The 12,244-nt window shown below is 37.6% G+C and overlaps 1 protein-coding gene across 1 annotated transcript in view; it reads left to right on the top strand.

Annotated features, from left to right (window-relative positions):
* DST (dystonin) overlaps nucleotides 1-12,244 on the top strand; it is a 434,612-nt gene that overhangs the window by 278,652 nt on the left and 143,716 nt on the right. Inside the window, 3 exon segments of the mRNA XM_065400686.1 lie at nucleotides 7,963-8,115; nucleotides 10,324-10,557; nucleotides 10,856-11,140. Of these exon segments, the coding sequence (XP_065256758.1) occupies nucleotides 7,963-8,115; nucleotides 10,324-10,557; nucleotides 10,856-11,140 (672 nt within the window).

The raw sequence follows: 12,244 nt of genomic DNA, 5'->3' as shown, positions 1-12,244 counted from the left end.
AGTTATATGGATGCAAACACAGGGCAAAGACTTTTGTTATATGATGGAGACCTGGATGAAGCTGTCAGCATGTTGTTGGAAGGTGATGATTCTGCATCCAGTGCTGATGTGACAGAAGGAGGATTTAGTAACACGTATGTAAACTTAAAAAGAACTGATCTGAAACAACCTGACAATGTCATGTTTAATAATGTCACAAGCAATGTCCTGCATGAGTATACAGGTGTACAGAATACTTTTACTGACAGCAACTTAAAACAGCCTGAAGAAGATATTCAGAATGATAAATGTTCAGAGAGAAATGATTTTCACAGTAGAGCAAATGTCTTTAATGCTAATGGTTTTGAACAGTCAGAATGTACATTGAATTCTTTGTTGTCTAAACCTGAAGCAGAAACTGGAAATATAGTGGGTAGTACTCAAAACCCTGAGAAAGAGAATGCATTCAAAAGTTTTCAAGAATATCCTGAACGAACACAGATGGAACGGTGTGAGCATGTGTATCAGCAAGCAAACTCTGGAAATGTAGAAAGGCATCTTCCAAAATACTCACCAGGAAATCTTATTTCAAGAATAGATCAAGACAAACCCAGTATGCCTGATGGGAGAGAGATCCTGGGTAGGGAAAGCAGGACTTTTAAAACTTTAGAAAATTCCTTGGGTGTAGATGATTTGTCAGTTAATAGTGAAGTCAGTGCTGTTCAAGAAAGCAATCCAAAGTGTGGCCCTCATATTTTGCAGTCTGATGATAAGAGTATGTTAACTGATAACAATATGAAAAAATGTGATGTTCAGAGAAGTCTCAATTCATTCAGCCACACAGATATTGAAAACAGACTTCTAGGAGAACTTTCTGGTAAAGAATTAGTGAGTCAAATTGTTTGTAATGAGCATAAGCATGGCATGCTACAGTCTAAAGAGAATGAGTATGGCAGGCCATCCCTTCAGGACTGTACCAATATGCCTGATGGACTACTTCCAGAAGACAATAATGATGTGCCTCTGTTGAAAAACAGTACTGACACACGTGGCAGGTCACCACTGGGAGACAGTACTGGCATGCAGGGCGGGCCACCCCTGGAGGACACTAGCGATGTGCATCATAGGGCTCTGTTGGAAGACACTACTGATACACCTGGGGGGGCATTGCTGGGAGACAGTACCAGCATGCATGGCAGGTCACTTCTGGGAAACAGTATCAGTCTGCATAATGGGTTACTCCTAGGGGACAGCGATGCTATATATGGCAGGTTACTACTGGGAGATAATAGTAATAAACCTGGTGATCTGCTGCTGGGAGAGAGTGATGGCATCCCACAGTGTGAAAATAACTATTTGCAGCAGGTTGATGATGAAGATGATGATGCCTATGACACTCCTCAGGTTGATGATGAAGATGATGATGCCTATGACACTCCTCAGGTTGATGATGAAGATGATGATGCCTATGACACTCCTCAGCTTGATGATGATGATGACGATGCATATGACACTCCTCAGGTTGATGGGTATGATTCCTATGACTCCCCTCAGATTGATGATGATTACAGTACCTCTCAGCTTGAAGATGATGATACCCCAGAGCCTGACAACACACCCTTAGGTGTCCAAGAAGAAAGAGACGGGCTAGTAAATGTGAGGGAAGAACTAAACACTTTTCAAGATGTGAGTAACACAGGAGATAGTGTCCTGAGCGTTAATGAAGTAAGACAGACAGATTCCTTTGAGATGATAAATATGGCCTCAGGAAGTGCTGGAATGTTGGAAGCCATCTCTGCAGAGGAGACAGAAAGTGTAGGGAAGGTGGAAGAGAAGGAGCAGACACTACCAGTCATGAGAGAGAGTGAAGAGAGCGGCTTTAGTCCCTTATTGAGGCTGCATGAAGCTGAAGTGCAAGCAAAAAGTGACTCTAATGAGGATGAGCATGAAGGAATGCAGGAGGAGGAGGGAAATTATGATTATATGGATTATGATAGTGATAGTTATGATGGAACTGACGACGATGATGATGATGAAGAAGAAGGAATAATGGATATTTATTACTCACAGTGTCAGAATAAAAACGTTGGTGTCCAGCTTTTTGCTCCTTCCAAAGAAATGGAAGATAGTGATGAATGTAATCAGAATATTGATGCCTTGGATGGTTATCTTCCTTTAAAGCACATGGCAGTTGATAATATTTTGCAGTTAGATTCCAACAGTCAAAAAAGTAATCTATGCTCTGATAAATCCAATTTAAAAAAACATAAAAATGTATCTGATGTTTCTGAAGAAGGAAGTCTTGATCTTACAGATAAAACCAAAGAGGAAGGACAGCAAGAAATTGAAAGTGCTTCTGAGGATTTGGTAGAAAGCAAACATATGTTTGAAGATATTACTGAAAATATCCAACCTGAAAGCATCATTGGCACTGAATGGCTGTTATCTAACAGTGAAGAAAGTCACCTCACACAGCATACGACTCTAACGCCTGATCTTGGCATGAATGATACCATGGTAACAGACCCTGCAATAATTCAGGAGGGATCTGTGGGTGCATCCCCATCTGCTATTGCTAAGCAAGCTGCTGCTGCAAACATTCAGACTCAAATAGACTTCCTCCCTTCAGAAGATCTGTTACCAGTTCATGTCATAACGAAAAACGAGAACAATATATCTGTGCCATGTTCAAATTATGAGCAAAGACAGAACACAGAGGAAGATATACTCGTGAAGCACATGTCAAATAATGTGACTGGCATAGAACTGCTTAAGGTAAATTCATCCCAAATGGATAATAAAGTAGTCAGACATGTGCCTTATGTGAATGACTGTGATAGTCTAGGTTCTCTCACTGACTTAGTACACCCAGTCACAAATAAAGAACTTGGTCAAATAGAAATAGATATTGACATTTCTAAACAAAATATAAACATGGTGACTATTATAAAGGAAAGTCATATCCAGGAATTAAGTAAAAGTCCCATTCATATGGAAAGCCTTGGAGAAATATTTGATGGATCTATTAAAACAGGTTGTGAAATTGCTGTTTCAAATGAAGAAAAAGTAAGTGTTGGACAAGCCTCGAGTGATGCTAAATCAGGACATTACAGTGACTTTGATACAGTGAAATCAGATGAATTTATGGAAGAGTTTGACCTTTCTGCTTATTTAAAACAATGTGCAAAAGGCATAAAAGCAAAAGATAGTTCAGAACTGAATAAGGCTGATTCTTGTTACCTTAAGGAAGGTGAAACTGGCGAAAATTATATACAGAATGGAAAAGAGTTAGTGATACCTGACTATGTTATTGATATGGGAGCAGGGCATCCAACCGAATTAAATTCTAATGCTCAATCCTCTCCCCTGACAGTTACAGTAAAATTAAAGGGAATAAATGTTACCACAGAAAATGAGGCTATCATCTGTCAAGAAACTGATAAAGTTCTTAAAGACACTTCAGAAAATGACATGATAGTTAGTCATGAATTTGCCTTTAAGAAAGCTGACACAGAAGGAAGTACTGAGAATGTCCAGGAGTCAGAGGACAGGGCTGAAACCAGACATTCTGGGAACCATAGAGGTGCAGCAGACTTTTCTTCTAGACCTTTGGATAACATAGGTGATAGCTTGGATAATATTGTGCAGAGGAAATGTGAAACACTGGTTTGTTATAATGGAGTAAAAAACATTATGGAACAGAATATTTTAGCAAACAAGACTGATTTAATTGAAAATGGTGTCAGGAAAGAAAAGCCCGTAGAATCATTTCACAAAGAAGTGATGCTCCCCAAAGACTTGCAAGTAGAGGAGGGTATATCACATTCTCCTGAAGTATCTGACACACTAATTGAAGACTTAAAGAATATTTTAAAAAAGAAATTGAAAGATGGCCATGTTTTCTGCAAGCAGGAAGGTGAACCTTTAAATTACTCTGACACAAAAATTTTAATGCAAAATTTACTTAAAATGATTAGTCGCACACACTTGGGGAATGAGACTTCCAGTGAGTCAAATATCAAGCAAACACGTGATGACATTAGCGCTACACTAATGGCTACCCCATCGTGCATAGATCAAAAGGACTATGATAATCTTCAGTTATCTTGGCCTGATAACAGGAGTCCTGACCTCCTCCTTGATATATTGAAGCAAAACCACTGCAACCAAAAGACTGATAATCCATATGAAACAAGAAGTGAAGAAGCCCAGAATGAAAGAGACCAAGAGAGAAAAGCTACAGCTCCTAAACTTATTACTTCTCAACTTGAACAAATCTTCCAAATCCCACCTGGAGATGAAAGTTCATACAGATTCGAGGAATTGATGACTGATCTGGCAAAAGACTTGTTTACCATCTCACAGACTGCTGATATCACCACAGATGATGAGTGTGTAAGCAAAGCAGAGGAGCTGGGTACTCTTTTCTCAACAGAACTAACAGAATTTGGATCAGAAACTCTCAGAGGGAATTCATTGGTTCATAGCACAGCTATTATTTTGGAAAATAACCAGAAGCCTGAGAAGTCAGACAGTCCATCCAAAAGCTTTTCTGAGGATGTTCTGCAAATGAAAGAAGCTGCCCCAGGAGACAACCCAGTAGGCATGGTAAGTAACAACTGGCACAGTTACACATTTTATGTTAAAGGAGTTGCATGCATCCTTTTAAATATTGGAGATCATTATTAAACCAAAACCAAAACAAACAAACAAAAAACCCACATATCAAACACTCCAATTGTAAATTTAAAACAAATTGTAATGGAAACAAATGTTATGTTTCTCTATTAGCTCAGAAAGCATTTTTTGATTGTTAAAACTTATTTTCAGATGTTCAGTGGAGTACAGCAGTGTTTAAAGTATACAGAGAAACTGCGAGGACATTTGGCAATGGTTCAGGATATGAAATTCCACTTAGATAATGAGCAGCCTATTAGTAACGACTTGGAAATGCTAAAAACCCAACTTGAACAATTAGAGGTAAGTATAATATATTTCTTATTTCTATGGTATACTAAGAAGCACATAGATAATACAGTGCAGGATGCTATAGAAAGCCCTAATATAAAGAGAGAGATCATGTGGTTCAGATTTTAAATACAATTACATGAATTTACTTTTAAACCTGTTTCTCTTAGTAAATTTAATGCATCTTGTTTATATTTTGTTTGCAGTCATTTGAATCAGGACTGGCTGCTTTTGCTGTTGTTCTAAAAAAAGATCTGAAGTTGACAGAAAAGTTTTTAAAGTCTCTGCACAAAGATGGTCCCAAAGAACAACTTAAAGAGCTAAAAATAACATATGAATATTTACAGAAGGCCTTTTTTGTGGTCTGTGATATGTCTTCAAAGCGTGCAAAACAAATAGTCTTTGCTGTTGACTCTGAAATGGTATGTTTCTATTAAATGATTTTTTTGTGTGTGTACTTGCTTCACTTTACTTTAAAGTAGTTCAGTTAAAAATAAATATTTTGGTTTGGTTTTATTTTAACATAAATTAGGTGTCAGATTTTCTTTCATTTAATATCAGATTTGGCTGGTTAGACTATGATACTGTAAATAAATATGTAACTTTCCTTTCTAGTCTAAGCTTTCAATATTGCATCAGGAACTTCTAAGCAGACTTCAGAAGTTTTCAGACCGGATCACAGAAAACAGTAAAACTGTGAACAACCTGACAGTGAATACTAGTGATATAGAAAATGTGAAGCAAAGCTTACAACTGCTCAAGGCAGGTATCATTGACGTTAAATGATAAAGTAGTGTAACTAATTATCAGAAAAGATAATGTAATGTTGGCTCTGCTTACATCTATTGTAAGAAATCTGGCCCCATCTGAATGTGTAATGCAGGACTGCAACCTATCCCAATTATTATAATTACATCCTATGCTTAAACTCCAATCTCTTCAATGAGTTTAATGTACATTCGCAAAACAGCTATGGTGGGTGCTTTAAAGAAACAAAAGTGGGGAAAAATCCAAAACCATGAATTCAAGTGCCTCCTAAACACCCTCTTCATGTGCTACCCGTGAAGACGTGAACAGAACCAACTGTTCAAATGTATATATGGAATGTAAAATGGGCAATGACTTAATTGGGGTTTGAATAGGGTTGCAGAATGTTTAGTGACTTCAGTAGGGTTGCATGAGTGTAACTGAGGGCAGAATTTGCCCGCAGGTGGGGAGGAGAGTGGGGTGTCACTCTAGATTGCAGAGGAAGGCAAGAAAGCCAGTGGCAGGAAATACCTTCAGTAAATATTCTCCCATTTCTAGTTTTTGCAGAACTGCTCCTCCAGTTAGGCAAATGGCTCCCCAGTAGTACCTGTTCAGTGTTGATGGTCAGTCAGTCCTCTGATGTGAAAAAATAAAAAAGCAAATAAGGAGAAGACTGAGCACCATCATTATTTGGAACTTGATATATAAACCCCTGATCAAGAAGGCAAAACAAGCGAAAACTCAGCCAGTTGCCTTGTCTTGGAATACAAGTTTTTAGACTAATTCCTTCTTTTGGTTAAATTTTCCATCAAAAACATAGTTGAACATTGAGCTAGGGATAGTATTATTTCTCTCTGAAATATGCTTTATGAACACTGAACCTTTCTTTACGATCAGTCATTTCCCCTTGTTTTATTTACAGAACAATTCAAAAGAGCTTGGCTGTATGAAGATACAACTGGACTCCATAGCATTTGATGTTCAGTTCTTCATTTCTGAACATGCCCAGGATCTTTCTCCTAATCAGAGCAAACAGCTGTTGAGGCTCTTAAATAGTACTCAGAAGTGTTTGCAGGAAGTACAGGAAACAATCACATCTCAGATGGAAAGTTTAGAGGGACTGTTACGAACAGCACAAGATCTTGGTGATCAGAAGGTTTGCCTTTCTGTGACAGTGTGTGCTTAGTGTTTTATCGATATAGATGAGGAATTTTAATACTAATGTGTGATTATGTCATACCAGAAATGAGTTGCTTGGGAAGCATTGGCTATAGGGTTAAATATGTTATAATATCCTATACATTTTATTATATTTGCCTTCATTATTCTACAAAGACTGTATCAATCAGGTTTGATAAATAGTTGTTACGGTCTTTCTGTGTTACGACCATTCTTTTTAGTGCTATCATATTAGAAAGTGGATAGATACTTGAGTTTTCAGACATCATTATCGACACAAAAGCAAGGGGATCAAGTCTAGTATTTCTGTCAGACTGAAGGAAAAGTATTTGTGTTTGCTTACAATCATGAATAATGTAGCAGTTGTGTTTGTAGTTAGCTAAATGATTATAGTCAGGGCTGACTTAGAGGATGCCCTCAGTATACCTGTACATCCCTTCCTCTCATAGAAGCACAAATGTAAGCCTCAGAAGGCAACAATTCACCCACTATTGATATGTTAGGAAAAAGTTATTTAGAATCCTGAGGATTTGTAACATTCTAAGAAAGTTGTTGCCAAGGTGCTATGGCAGAGAAATATATAAAAATGGGTGAATAAGAAGCATCTATAAGAATTTGGTAACAATAATGATCCTGCATGTTTTATTCCTCTATATTGCTTAAAAGATGCAAGCATTTTCTACACAGGTAACATACATACCAACTAAACTAACACACCTGTCACAACTAACCTCTGTTTTGGTATCCTTTTTCAGAACTAATAGTGTTTATCACAGATTTCAAGCGATTAAGAGATGTGGATTTTCACTTCTGTTGGTTGGAGGTTTCACTTGCACACATATGCATGGCCAGATTTCTGCTGGGCAATTCCATCAATACATGATCTCTTTTTACTTACAGCATATGTAAGGTTTATGATCCATAACTTCTATATATTCACCTTGCTCAAACTGTGTACCACTGCTATCATGTTTACAGCATACTTTTAAAATGATTGCCTTGCAATATTGTTGTTTAAAAAGTAGTTTGTAAGGGAGCTTCTGATGATGCCTATGCAGGATTTTGTGTTTTATTTTTGCTCCAAATTAGGATGTGGCTGAGCAGCAGCAGGAATGCAAGGAGAAACTACAGGAAATATGTGATCTCTTTACACAAACAGAAAATCGACTCATTGGTCACCAAGAAGCTCTTGTTATCGGAGACAGCAAGGCTGAGTTAAAGCAATACCAAACCAAACAAGAGGTGAAAACTTGACTAAACAGCAGCAACCTTAGTATTCTTATGATGTATTTTTGATTGGTTTCTTTATGGACTGTAACTAATCTGAGATTACATTAAGAAGACTAAGGCCGGTTTGAGGTCAACAATAGCAAGCACTGACTGCATGGGGGATGTAAAAATGGGAGCTGCCTCAGGATCTCATGCTGGTTGTGTGCAGAAAAGAACTATGGCACTACCGATAATGTGCTTGGTTCTCTGCAAGGAAAAGTATTGAAAAGCGATATCCAAATTTGTTATGTGATAACCTGGGCCAGTTAATTCACACAGCAATTTTGACAGCAGCAATGGAGGTGGCCTCTCAGTTTTCCCAATGGTTTGGAAATCAGCACAACATCCCTGGGGATAGAAAAACAGGACAGAGAGGGAGGGAAAGAGGGAAAAAGAAAAAGACACAAAACCATGCCTTGTTGACCGAAGGTAAGGGATTGAACCTGTACAGTACTCCCATTCATGGTGGCTTGATAAAAAGCAAATGAATAGACTGTCCTGCGACGTACTGTATACTTTCAGAAACAATCTTGTAGCATGCCTGAGATCTAACGTGATTCTGCAGTTCAAAAGCATTCTTGCCAGATGTGAGAAAATCACATGTAAGTGAGCCCAAGCTGCTTATGTCAAAATCATATGTGAACTTTATACCTGGAAGCATGGAGTGTTCTGCTCACATCGTTATTGAAACTTTTTTGTAAAAGGATTTCTCTACCATCTTTTTTCCCCATAAATTCTGTCCCTCTAGTGATGGCAGCAGATTCCCTGGGTGCCTTTTTATAACTTTTTCACATTTTCTGTTATAATCTTGTGACAACATGTACATCTGAAAGCTTTTCTTTTAGTTTGCTATTAGGCCCTGCCCTTATGCCAAAACTTAACTTTTACTCTGTTAATACTGAGGGAGAACTCCCACTGACATCAGTTAAGATTTTGCCTCAGTGAGGACTTTAGGATTTAGCATTTTATGTTTTTTATTATTATTTAATATTTATATTATAGTAGTGCACATAGGTCCCAGGGAGGATCAGTAACCCATTGTGCTGAACAAAAGTAGACTCATTCCCTGACTCTAAGAGCTTATAGTCTAAGATTACCAGCAAAATTCCAAGGGAAAGAAAGAGGGATAGACCAAATTATTATGTACAAATATGTATTTGCTTTATAAATATCCTCTATCCACAACTGCCCCAAAGCCTAGCCCTCATTTCTTGATTGATTTCTTGTGGGCATCATGGCAGAAGCAGGACTTGGGAGGGGATTTGAAGGAAGAAAAGGTTCCTTATGGATCAGTTCAGGGATAGCATTCCATGTATAAGGTGGGGTATGGAAGAAAGCACAAAGATTTTTTAGGGGAGAAGCTGTATCTTATTTAATATAAAATATTTACTGTGTCCAAAGGAAGGGCATCCAAAATATTTGTTAGTGCGTTAAAATGAGCTGCTCTTTCTCAAACTAAATATCAAAAAACACTACAAAACCCACAAGCCCATATGAGAGTCCAAAACTTTTTATCTAATGGCACCATAAACATCACCCTGCTCTTAAGGCCTTTTGGCTTATGATTCTCCCTTATAATCCTTTACATTAATTTAGACCTACTGTGCCAAATTCAGAAGTGAGGTGTAAGGGTTGAGATGTAATTACATGTTGGTAATCGGATGTGAGTTTAAGTGAGTCTAAAACTCTCTGAGGCAGTCTAGAGGGAGTCTAAGTTCGTGCAACACACATATTGAGAGGAAGGGACCAAAAGAAGGTATACATCTATCAGTTTAGACTCCCTCTAGACCTGCTTCAGCTCTGGACTTGTCCCAGGACTGTGATGCAGAAATGCATTATTACTATGTTCTGTGGAACATTTGACTTATCCCACTCCAGATTGTTAAATGAGTTATTCTTTAACACTTTAACAATAGACTTCTTTGCTCTCCAAACTAATGACTGGTACCACACTCTTGATCTCTCAAGCTGCCAAGGCTCAACTGTGAGATATTGTGGGAGTCAAAATCCCATCTGAGAAACAAAAGCATAACTCATCTGAACTAATGTAATAAGTGAGTTTACAAGAATGTGTGGGATAAGATGAGTTAGGCTGTCCTTTCAGTGAGGGACTTCTGAGAAGTTTGAAGTGAAGTTCAGGTAGATAATTTATCTACCTTCTTTTGTTGTTTTTCCCACAAGGAGTTACAGAAAGATATGCTGGCAAGTGCACAGGCACTGGCAGAGATTGTGAAAAACACTGAGATGTTCTTGAAAGAGAATGGAGGAAAGCTGTCACAAGAAGACAAGACTATTCTTGAACAGAAACTTAATGAAGCTAAGACAAAATGTTTGCTGCTTAGCCAGAAGGCAGAAGAGTCCAAAAAAGTGCTGGATAAAGCTGTGACAACAGCTATTAAGCAGGAAACAGAAAAGGTTCTTATGCATCAATTCTACATCTTTATTTGAATTTTTAAAAAGTCTTAGGGGAATTGTCTTCCCACTTATTACTGGTTTGTCAATGAGAGATGAAAGTCATATATTTTACTTGGGTTACTATCAAAGTAATTAGTGCATGTTTGTTTTACAAATACAGCAAATTCTCAATATGTCAATTAACAGATATTTTCAGATTTTAACAACATATTTTTAAATGGTTCAAATCTCCACATTTGAAACTATGTAAAGGCTAAAAATGATTTCAGATTTCAAATTATGAGCTTTCAATGTGTAGGTTGCTGCCATAGAACAACTGGAAGAGAGTAAAAATATGATTGAAAATCTCTTGGATTGGCTGTCAAATGTGGATAAGGCAGCAGAGCATGGGGATGAGAAATGGACGCTGGCAATAGAACAGAATGGAACCCATTTTAAAGAAGGGGATGTAAAGGCTTTGGAGGGAGAAGAGGATGAAGTCAATGGTAACCTGTTGGAACTTCAGCAACAGACTGAAACCCATGTAGATGGCAGAGTAAAACCCACAGACAGTAACCTGAACCAGCAGTATCAGAAAGTCAAGGTACTATATGCACATGTTACCAGCTATGGCAAATATTCAGCACTTAGGTACTATGGTAATAAGTCCACTGGAGTCAATGAAAGCCTTTCCATCAGGCTTCAAAGAAATACGTAATGTACATTGATAGATATTCTGTTAATGGAGAAGGCATTAAAAAGAGTCAGTGTTTGTCAGTTACCACACAGGTACCCAGTTATTTCCTGTTGTAAGAATGGGAGAAACTGCAGTGTTCTCAGTGGCAAATGTTGACATCTTAATGGTGATCACAGTGCCCTTTATTTTCCTAGGCTGAAATGAACACAGTACAATGTTTATTGTAGATAAATAAAGTACTGTAGGCAGAAACACAGCTTCATAATCTTTCCGGATCCTTGTCAAAGATAAATTATAATTTGGTCTGACATATTTCCCTTTGATGACTGAACACAGATTGCACACAGCTACCGTTATTGGATTGTTGAGATTATTAATCTACATTATTCTCACTTTAAAAGTGACAAATTCCCAGAGGGTAAAGCACCATATTATGAAGGCTTCAGCAGGAGCTGCAAAACTCCACAACAGAGCAATTTTAAGATATCTGCTCCAGCCAGCATATTTAATTATGACAGCCTTCTGTATTTTAGATACAGTTTTAACAGCTCAAACCCTTTTACATTCTGAGTGATGGAACTAATGAAGGATCTGCAGAAATTGATCAAAGAAACACTCAGTATTTTGGAATAGCTTCCATGTAAAACCTTCTTAAAGAAAATGGAAGCATAGGTGGTTTTGTTTGTACCTATTGATGCTCTTTAGAAAATAGTATTAACAGAGGGCTCAAATCTGATCTTCGATAACTGTCTACCGCACATATATGGAGAAGCACCAGAGCCCATTTTACAAAATACATAGTCATTGTTTCTATAGGAAATGAGGCACTTCAGGAACTGAGGTGTTTTAAAAGATATGGTCTTTTTTCCCCCAGAGCCGAACATGTTTTACATCAGGTTCTTTTAGTGTGTATTTATAGTTCCTATCATTTATTAGTTTTAACTTGGTGAAATCTATATAGTATCTAATGTGTATGGATTTTTTATGAGATAGAATGGCAATTTTTCTATA

The sequence above is a fragment of the Emys orbicularis genome, chromosome 3 (genome assembly GCF_028017835.1).
Source record: "Emys orbicularis isolate rEmyOrb1 chromosome 3, rEmyOrb1.hap1, whole genome shotgun sequence".
Classification (NCBI taxonomy): domain Eukaryota; kingdom Metazoa; phylum Chordata; order Testudines; family Emydidae; genus Emys; species Emys orbicularis.
The sequence above is the reverse complement of the archived record's forward strand: the minus strand, read 5'-3'. Positions and strand labels throughout refer to the sequence as shown.